This window comes from Nicotiana tabacum, chromosome 1 (assembly GCF_000715075.1).
Source record: "Nicotiana tabacum cultivar K326 chromosome 1, ASM71507v2, whole genome shotgun sequence".
NCBI classification, from domain to species: Eukaryota; Viridiplantae; Streptophyta; class Magnoliopsida; order Solanales; family Solanaceae; genus Nicotiana; species Nicotiana tabacum.
Window position 1 is genome coordinate 146123708 of NC_134080.1, and position 10186 is coordinate 146133893.

At 42.1% G+C, this 10186-nt stretch overlaps 1 protein-coding gene across 1 annotated transcript; it reads right to left on the bottom strand.

Annotated features, from left to right (window-relative positions):
- Positions 1 to 2533: 2533 nt before the first annotated feature.
- On the bottom strand, positions 2534 to 3271 carry LOC142164165 (uncharacterized). Its single transcript, XM_075221422.1, has 2 exons — positions 3027 to 3271; positions 2534 to 2885 (listed from the first exon to the last, which is right to left on the bottom strand). Exons 1-2 carry the CDS (start codon positions 3269 to 3271, stop codon positions 2534 to 2536), a joined length of 597 nt encoding a protein of 198 aa, XP_075077523.1.
- Between the last annotated feature and the right edge of the window lie 6915 nt (positions 3272 to 10186).

Consider the following 10186-nt stretch of genomic DNA (forward strand, 5'->3'; position numbering starts at 1 on the left):
ATGCATAGTCTTCAGTATATTTCAAATATCCCAAAACTCGTTTCATTGCTATTCAATGAGCATGGTTGGGATTACTTGTGTATCGACTAAGCTTGCTTATTGCACAAGCTATATCAGGTCGTGTACAATTCATAATGTACATCAAACTTCCCAACACTCGAGCATATTCCAATTGAGATTTGCTTTAACCTTTATTCTTTACAAGAATATGGTTTAAACCAATTGGCGTTTTTGCTTCTTTAAAGTCCAAACATTTGAGCTTTTCAAGAACCATTTTAATATAATGAGATTGAGACAAAGCTAGACCTTGAGGAGTCTGTAGGATCTTAATTCCTAAAATTAAATCGGCAACTCCTAAGTCTTTCATATCAAACTTACTAGTAAGCATGCGCTTAGTAGCATTTATGTTAGCAATATCGTTACTCATTATCAACATATCATCCACATATAAACAAACAATGACTATTTGATTTGGAGTATTCTTAATGTAAACACATTTGTCCCACTCATTGATCTTGAAACCATTTGACAACATTGTTTGGTCAAATTTTGCATGCCATTATTTTGGTGCTTGTTTTAGTTCGTAAAGTGACTTAACAAGTCGACAAACCATCTTTTCTTTTTTGTAAACTACAAACCCTTCAGGTTGTTCCATATAGATTTCTTCCTCTAAATCCCCATTTAAGAAGGTCATCTTTACATCCATCTGATGGATTTGAAGGCCATACACGGCGACTAATGCTATTACAACCCCGATAGATGTAATCCTTGTTACTGGCGAGTATGCGTCAAAGTAATCAAGACCTTCTCGTTGTCTAAACCCTCTAACAACTAATCTTGCCTTAATTTGTCAATAGTACCACCAGCTTTCATTTTCCTTTTGAAAATCCATTTAGAACCCAAAAGTTTATTCCCGGAGGTAGATCAACCAATTCCAAGTATGATTACTTAATATGGATTCTATCTCACTACTGACTGCCTCTTTCAAATATTGTGCTTCCGAGGAAAACATTGCTTCTTTGAACGTTTGAGGCTCATTTTCTAATAAGAATGCTAGAAAATCTGGTCCAAAGGAAGTAGCTATCCTTTGACGTTTACTATGTCTCGGATTTTCCTCATCAAACGTACTTTCCTTTGCTTCTTCCCGAGGTCGCTTAGATTTTTCATTAGACGACTCACATTCCATTTTATATGGATAAATATTCTCAAAAAATTCAGCATTATCCGATTCAGTTACCATATTAATATGAATGTCGGGATTTTCTGATTTATGAACCAAAAATCGATATGCCTTACTATTTGTTGCATATCCTACAAAAATGCAATCAACGGTTTTTGGTCCAATTTTTACCCTTTTGGATTTAGGAACTTGCACTTTAGCCAAACACCCCACACTTTAAATATTTTAAGTTGGGTTGCCTTCCTTTCCATTTTTCATATGGAATGGATTGTGTTTTGCTATGGGGAACTCGATTCAGTATTCGATTAGCTGTAAGAATAGCTTCCCCCCACAAGTTCTAAGGTAAACCAAAACTTATTAATAAGGCATTCATCATCTCCTTTAACGTTATATTCTTTCTTTCTGCAATTCCATTAGATTGCGGTGATTAAGGGGCAATTGTTTGGTGAATAATGCCATTTTTCAAGCATATTTCTTCAAAAGGAGATTCATATTCGCCGCCTCTATCACTTCTTATCATTTTGATCTTTTTGTTTAGTTGCGTTTCAACTTTATTTCTGTATTGCTTGAATGCGTCTATTGCTTCATATTTACTATTAAGTAAGTAAATATAGCAATATCTAGTACTGTTATCAATGAGAGTTATGAAATACTTTTTCCCACTGCGAGATGGTATTGACTCCATGTCGCAAATATCCGTGTGAATTAAGTCTAAAGGATTTGAATTCCTTTCAACTGACTTATAAGGATGCTTAACATACTTTAATATCACACATATTTGACATTTCGAGTTATTGCATTCAAATTTAGGTAATACTTCCAAATTAATCATTTTTCGCAAAGTTTTGAAGTTGACGTGGCCTAAACATTCATGCCATAAATTATTTGACTCAAGAAAGTAAGAAGAAGCTAAAATGTTATTCATATCAATGGCAATTACATTGAGTTTAAAAAGGCCCTCAGTCAGGTAACCTTTTCCTACATACATTTCATTCTTACTAACTACAACCTTGTCGGAAACAAAAACACACTTAAAGCCATTCTTGACTAGAAGTGATATCGAGACTAAATTCTTCCGCATTTCAGGAACATGAAGAACATCTTTTAGAGTCACAATCTTTCCCGAAGTCATCTTCAAAGCCACCTTGCCCGTTCTTTCAATTTTTCCAGTAGCATAGTTTGCCATAAACATTGTCTCGTTGGGTCCAGCGGGAGCATAAGAAGTAAACAACTCCCTGTTAGCACAAACATGTCGAGTTGCTCCTGAATCAATCCACCATTCTATAGGATTTCCGACTAGGTTGCATTCTGAAAACATGGCACATAGGTCGTCTATTTCATCATTCTTCTCAATCATAATTGCTTGACTTTCTTCTTGTCCTTCTTTGGTGCACGACATTCAGTAGCTTTGTGTCCAACCTTTCCACAATTGTGGCAATTACATTTAAACCTCTTCTTGCTAGGATAATTCTTTGATCCAGATGGCTTCGTTCTCTTTTTACTCGTTGAAGCTTCCTCAACAATATTTGCACCCATTATTGTTGAACTTCCACGAGATTTCTTCTCAGCAGCCTTGTTGTCCTCTTCAATCCGTAGACGAACAATAAGGTCTTCAAGCGTCATCTCCTTGCACTTATGTTTCAAGTAATTCTTAAAGTCCTTCCACAGCGGAGGCAACTTTTCAATAAATGAGCAACTTGAAACGCTTCATTTATGACCATACCTTCAATCATAATTTATAATTAGTACAATAATTAATATCTTGAATAAAAATATTGACTCATTTCATACCTTCAACAAGGAGGTCATGAACAATAACTTGCAATTCTTGGACTTGCGCTATGACAGATTACCGTCAATCATTTTGAAATCCAGAGATTTGGCAGCCACAAACTTCTTTAGTCCAGCATCTTCAGCCTTGTACTTCTTTTCAAGAGCATTCCATAATTCTCTTGATGTTTTCATGACGCTATAAACGTTATACAGGCCATCTTCCAGTCCACTTAAAATGTAATTTTTGCACAGGAAATCAGAGTGCTTCCAAGCCTCAGTAACAAGGAAGCGCTCGTTGTTAGGGGTTGCTTCAGGCATGACTTGAAAATCCTCTTGAATGAACCTTTTCAGACCTAGAGTGGTTAGATAAAAGAACATCTTTTCCTGTCATCTCTTAAAGTCAACACCAGAAAATTTCCCCGGCTTTTCCGCTAGTGGCATAGCCATTGCAGGTGCAGTAGGACAGATAGGACCTGGCATCCCCGAAACTGTGTTAGCAGTAACAGTTACAACAGGATCAATTTGTTCCTTTCTGTTAGTCATTTATGTCAATATGACACAAACAGATTCAGTAAATGGTGAAGTGTTTAATCCTTCAACCCAAGACAACACAGTGAAGAGATTATTCTTCAAACTTATTTTAACACAGTGAAGAGATTATTCTTCAAACCGATTAGGAGTAGAAAATATATATATATATATATATATATATATATATATATATATATAGATTCTTTAAGCTTGTTAGATATTCTGAATTTATAAGTGACAAAAACAGGAAAAATAAATGAATAGAAATTGGCAGTATTATGTCCCGAACCCACAAATTCCTTATGTGTCCTTAAAGAATCTTATACCCCCACTGTTGCCCAAGGTTCACGGATAAATTCTTCGCAGGATAGAACGGAACTTTCAACTTAGCGGTAGCAGCACTTCAAACCACTAAGTTACCAGCGAACCCAAAATAATGGTGTAAATCACACGTCCGACTTACTTTGTTTTGAAAGTAATGATGCAGAAAGAAGAAAGAGATGAAGCAGAAGATTTCAGGATAAATAATTCTGAAGGAATGACTGCTTATTTATAGCCAACGAATTTCTTGATTGAAAAGGGTGTGAAAGTGGTTGTTCCCACTGCAGGTGGCTATTCGTGAAATGCAGCCTCTTTGGTGGATGTTTAACGCGGGATTATTTAAATAAAATTAAAGATGAAAATTAATTAATTTATCGTTATAAATAACGGTCACTCAAAATATTAATATAAAATATTAATATTTAATTAATTAATATCATTTTATTGGTCCAAAAAATTAAGTCAATCAATCATATCAATTGACCGAATCCGAATCCGAAGCCGAGCCGAGCGAGCGACGATGATGACGACATAAGGCCCCTTCCTCTTAGCTCCTTTTAAGAGCTTAATGAAGTGCTTCTATATTTAAACCCAACAAAATACTTATCTTTAACCAATGAGGGACAAATTGCAAAAGCCAAAGTTGCATTTTCACCTTCTTTTCTCATTTCCCATTCACACTACCACACTTCAACCCCAACAGTTTCGGGCGCCGTCAAGGTGGCGGAGAGATTCATGCGGCAGGCGATAGCTATCTTTCATATATTTCTTTTAGTATTGGGCGTCATTCTTCATCTTTCTAACTTTTTTGCTATATCGCAGTGCAAGGATATGTATGATCATGTCCTCGTTCGGCTCCGCGAGGAGCTTTCTTATCATGAAGGGGAGTGTAAGAAGCTTACCTCGATGCTGCAGGATTCAGAGGCTCACTTTGCCTGAGGAGAAAAAGAATTAGGAGAGCTCCGAGCTGCTTTGGAGAGAGTGCTCCGGGAAAAGGCTGATCTTGTAACGCAGGTATCTTGCCCTGCTCGTACCCGACCTTTGCTCCCATATTTCGGCACAAATTGGCTTACCTTTCTTTTGTAGTTCGAGCAAAATGGTTCATAGATTAGTCGACTGAACACGGAGATCCTCGGGCTGTGGAAGCAAAGTGAGGTAACTACTGAGGAGTTGGCGCCATCCTATGATTTTCTCAAGAATGCTCGCAAGGAGGTTGCTGCCCTGGTCGCGACCAAGTCCGAGATTGAAAGAAATGTTGTCACTTATCTGGATGACGCAACCACGACGCATAAAATAGCTCATGAAGTATCGATAGCAGCCGATTAGAAGCTAGCTCAGGCTATTAATCATGCTAAGGCAGAGGCGAGGAAAAAACCCTGGAGGAGATCGGAGCCCGGGGCATCGATCTGTTAGCTGATCTTGAGGAAGCCCGCGAATTGGAGAGAGAACTGGCACTTTTAATTGTCCTAGATGAGGACGAAGATAGTGGTGATGAAGAGTAATCGCCAAGTCATTTGCATCCTTTCTTTTTCCTTTTGTATGCAGTCCCGGGGGATGGATTTTGTAAAGATGTCTCCTGTGGATACGTTTTTGGCAATGTAAAAAGAGGGACTTTTCTTCTTTCAATTTTTCTTTTTTGTTCCTCTCCTTTCGCGGATTTAGACTTTTGACTTTTGACGTTAGCCTTTCGAAATCCATTCTTGGAGCGACCGGGACCCTCAAATTGGGCCATGACCCGGGGTTAAATTGATGGCTTCTAACGGGCCGGTGCCGGCGATACCGAGGAGCCCCTAAGGCCCCGCAATTTTTCGAATTCTGATGGGTTGCAACATTTGCTCGACCTGGTAAAGGGCACCTTGGGGTGGTTCGATCAATACGTTTCCCTAGGAGAGTGTGATGTTAACACGACCAGAATTAATTGGTCTTTTAGGTAGGCGGGCAGTTACTGCTCTGCCCCTATATATTCATTCACTTGCCTTTCCAATGGTGATTCTGCTGCTTTGAGAGACTACCTCTTCCGCAGAGCCTGGGGCTTTGCGTTAGTCCTTTCGTTGCTTCAACTCAAAATTTTTGCTCAGATCCACATCTTTCTCCCCATATTCTATTGTAGTTATGACTGCTACGTCGACGTCCGAATGCCAGGGAGAGGGGAGTTCTTCCTATACTCTACATTTAGTTAGTGATAGTGACGCACCGCCGGTGCCCCGTGAGCGGGCCTCGGGGTGCCCTGCCTCGAGGAGAGCCGTGACACAAGGGAGGCCTCCCAATGTTCCGGGTCACCGGGAGCATGTATCGAGGATCATCTCATCAGTAGGAGAGGAAAACCTTGAAATGATCAGAAAAGATTGCGGATGGGGAGAAGGCATGGTATTACAAGTACATTCTTCCGAGGAGAGCATCACGACATATGTTGAGGGTTTTTGAGCGTATGCACGCATATCTTTGCGTCGGGTCCCCACGACCGGGTTGTGCTTGAATTCTGCCGGAGGTATCGGGTTACATTATCTTAGGCTCACCCCTTCCTTTGGATAATAGTAAGGCGGGGATGAGATATTTTGCTAATAAGGTAGGGATAGAGTTTACCCTAAGCCATCTCATGAGGTTCTATCGGCCACTGCATTATCGGGGTTTGATTGCCCTCCAATGTCGATCCACCCGAGCTCTTGTCATCGGTAGCGAAGAGGACGAGGATCGTGAATGGATGAATCGGTTCATTCGGATTCGAACGACCGATGTCATCCTTAGGGAATTTTTGCCATTTCCTGAGTAGTGAAACTTCACACGTAAGTGTCTCATTTGAATTATCATCATTTTGACCGGAGGCAAGCTCCGTAATGATATCTTTCCGTTCCATATTTGTAGCAACTCATTGGTCGCCGAATGAGGTCCCCAATTTAGCCGAGTGGTCTCGTAAGCTGGCAGCTTGCTCGATTATGATCATCGCCGGTGGCGAGATCTGTCCAAAGGGAGATGGGAGGCAAAGCATTGTGATAAGTGTCCTGTGTTTTGTTTCCTAAAAATGGCACTTTTTATGTCGGCTTATTAACTCAACTGCCGCAGGTATCGAAGATTTTTCCGAAATGAGGCCATGTCCTCTAGGGGAGAAGGAGAGATTGCTAGCCTCGGGATCGAGGATTGACGAAAACGAAAAGATGCTCCGGGGTACGAATGAGCCTGCAGTGGAGTGACTTCTTCTCAGTGGTTAAGAAGAAGCGATTCGGTCGATTGGCTACCTTCTGAAGGTAGTAAGCCATCGGTGATTGGCTCGGCCTTTGGCGAGGCTTAGTGGCTCGGCCTTTGGCGAGGCTTAGTGGCTCGGCCTTTGGCGAGGCTTAGTGGCTCGGCCTTTGGCGAGGCTTAGTGGCTCGGCCTTATGGTGAGTTTTTGATCGCTGTAAGATTATTCTGGTCCCGTGCCTTTCTTTTTTCATTTAGTTTCCTTCATAGGCCTTCGACAGGCTCAAATCCGAGTTGCTTCGCTGTGAGGCCCCGTTGCGGGAGGCTTTGGGTAGGGAAAAATCCCTTAAGCTTCTTTGTTCGGAAAAGGAAAGCGATCTGGTTTCCCTACGGTGTGAGGTGGACCAGAGCCGTGAGATCTTCCTAGAAAAATAGGTATCGTGCAATCCATGTTGGCTTGCATTCCCCTTTTCATCTCGGTGGCTTGATATTTTGATATTTCAGTTGGAGAACAAGGCGGATGAGCTGGGACAGCTCTGGGGTGAGGTTGGTCGAGCCAAATGCGAATTCAACGAGCTGCAAGCGCATGTAAGTACCTATTTTACGGCCAAAGAGAGTGCTCTAGCCATAGTTTCTGCTCTTGAGGTGCAAATCCATACCATTCGTGCGAATGATTCTGCATGAGCGAATATGATCTCAAGGCTTTCATCCGAGCTTTCGAAGGTGAAGGCCGAGGTGGTGAATGTCCGGGCCGAGGTTGTGATGAGCAACACCAGGGTGGGATAGAAAGCGACGACCTATTTCAAGAGTGCTGCTATTGCTAAAGCGGAACTGAAGAGAGCCCTTTATCGTATGAGCAGTAGCAAGGAGTATGCGAGGTTCCAATCTCGGAGGGAAGTTCTCGAGAAGAATCACGGCAGGGGCTTTGATCTCTCGGAAGAGATCGAGCAAGCCAAAGGGGAGGAGTATGATGCCATGTTCCTTCTGTCTAATGTTCAAGATGGCGAGGAAGGGGCCACCGGGCCATAGTCACAGAGGGGGGACGTTTACTTCCTGCCTTGTTCTTGTGTACGTAGCTTTCACGGTATGTTGTAAACGAAGCTTGTATTTTATCACCTGTATGTATAAGGGGGTAACCCCACAATTTGTGTCTTCTGTGCTTCTGTTTGTCAATATTTCAACCAGGTCGATTCGACCTTTGAGCTAGTAGAAATCTTTAAATTCGTGGCACGACCCTGATGCTTGTTTGGCTAGCAACAACAGCTCTTACCCTTTTCCCTCAGGAATATGCATTTTAACTATTTTGGGTTCAGTATCCAAGTCGGGTTTCGGCTCAAGCTTAATCGACCCTCAAGTTTTGTATTTGTGCGGGCTGGCGACAATGGCTCTTATGCCTTGAGTCGAAGTGACCTTCTATATTTGTGGCCCTGAGGCTCATTAAGCTTGCGACAATGGCTCTTACGCTTTGCTCTTAGGCATATGTAGGCTTTGTTTTCCTCTCTGTTAAGGACTTTTTGAAATGATTTTGTCTGACCCGTCGTCGGTTCGGGAAGAACCTTAATTTCAAGTCACTTGCGGCGATGTTCGAGAACCTCGGAAGGTTTAGCTCGTAGGCTGGGTAGCTCGAAGCCTTGTGATTTGGAGCTGACATGGTCGAAGCACTTTTTGCCTGTCGAAGGTAGCCTATTTAACCGGTTCTTTTCGAAGTAGATTCAAAGTAATGGCTATGATTTTGTAGCGACGGTCGGGCATCCCCGAGTAGCGTTAATTCGGCTAGTACAACCGTATGACCGTGGTCATTTATGTTTGGCCGGAGCCATTTTTGATCCCGAGTGTAGTAGTTTAGGTGTCTACATCGAGGGTATGCCCTTTCGGGAGTCTTACAAATGCGACATATAGCCTAAACTTCAGGATTGAGTTTATGCCTGTAGTAAGGTCTTACAAAATTTTCATGCCTTTTGAGGTCTTACAGTTTTGTTGATACTTGGTACAAGTATGATTCATGCCTTGCTTGAGGTCTTACAGTTTTGTTAATACTTGGTAAAAGTATGATTCATGCCTTGCTTGAGGTCTTACAACTTTCATTGTTGCCTTAAATAGATCTTATTAGACCGAGTCTGCCCGCTCAGGGTTTATGGCCTCGGGTTTTTTGTAAATGAATGGCGATTGGCGATAGTCTTCGAGTCACCTAGTTTTCTTAGGCTCGGGGGCCATTATTCTTGAGCTCGGAATTGCCTCATTGAGGGATTATGATTTTAGAGATTCCGACCCTGAGGTCATGCATTTTCTGAGTTTGCGATGCCAGTCTCCAAGTGTTCGGGACATTTTTCCTTTTTGGAGATGTTTCGTGATTTCCGTGCTGCCTCGTTGAGGGCTTATAAGTGTGAAGTTCCGACCCTGAGGCCATGCCGGTGCCAAGTTATTGACGCTAGTCTCCGAGTATTTCGGGGCGTTCTCGTGAAGGGATCCTTGCTGTGAAAATGCTGAATTTTCTTTTGAGTACGAGATGCTTTGGCGAAAGATATTCTTTGTTGTTTGGCATAAGTACATGTTGTTTTGTTACCATGAGCCCGACTTATGCGGACACGATTCATTTGACCATTTGGCCCCGTACATCATTTTTGTTCCCTGGTTCTTCCAAGTGGATGACCTCTCAAGGGGGTGCCCTCCAGTGTTCAGGGTCGATTGCAAAAGAAGCCTCGTATGCTTGTTGGGTCCTCCTTAGGTAGCACGTGGACGTTGCCTTATTAAAAACCTTGCCGGTAAAAACCCATTTTGGGATAAAAACTCGGTCGAAGGAAAAGAGTACAATGGACACTTCGGAACCTCGAGTTCGTCGAGATGGATCGACACCTCATTTGCTTTGGTCGATGGCCTGCGCAAAAGTTATCGTAAAGTAAGAGATAGAGAAAAAGAGGGAAATGATAAAACCTTAGTGTTGATGGCGCTCTTGAGTTTCGGTGTTTGTTTGGCGAACGTGATGTGGTCCTTTATTTGGATACAGCCAAGGGTATTTCTTAAAAGATCGTGTGGATGACGTGTTGGGATTCGTCTGCTTTGTTCTTTTTGGTTGCTTCTCTTTCTCGGGACTAGTTCTTATCCCAGTTGCTGAGGAATTCCCGAAGGTGTCCGTAATCGCGTAATCTGGCCACTTCCTCCCGGAGTTGTTGGCAATCCTCGGTTTTGTGTCCGTGCGAGTTGTGAA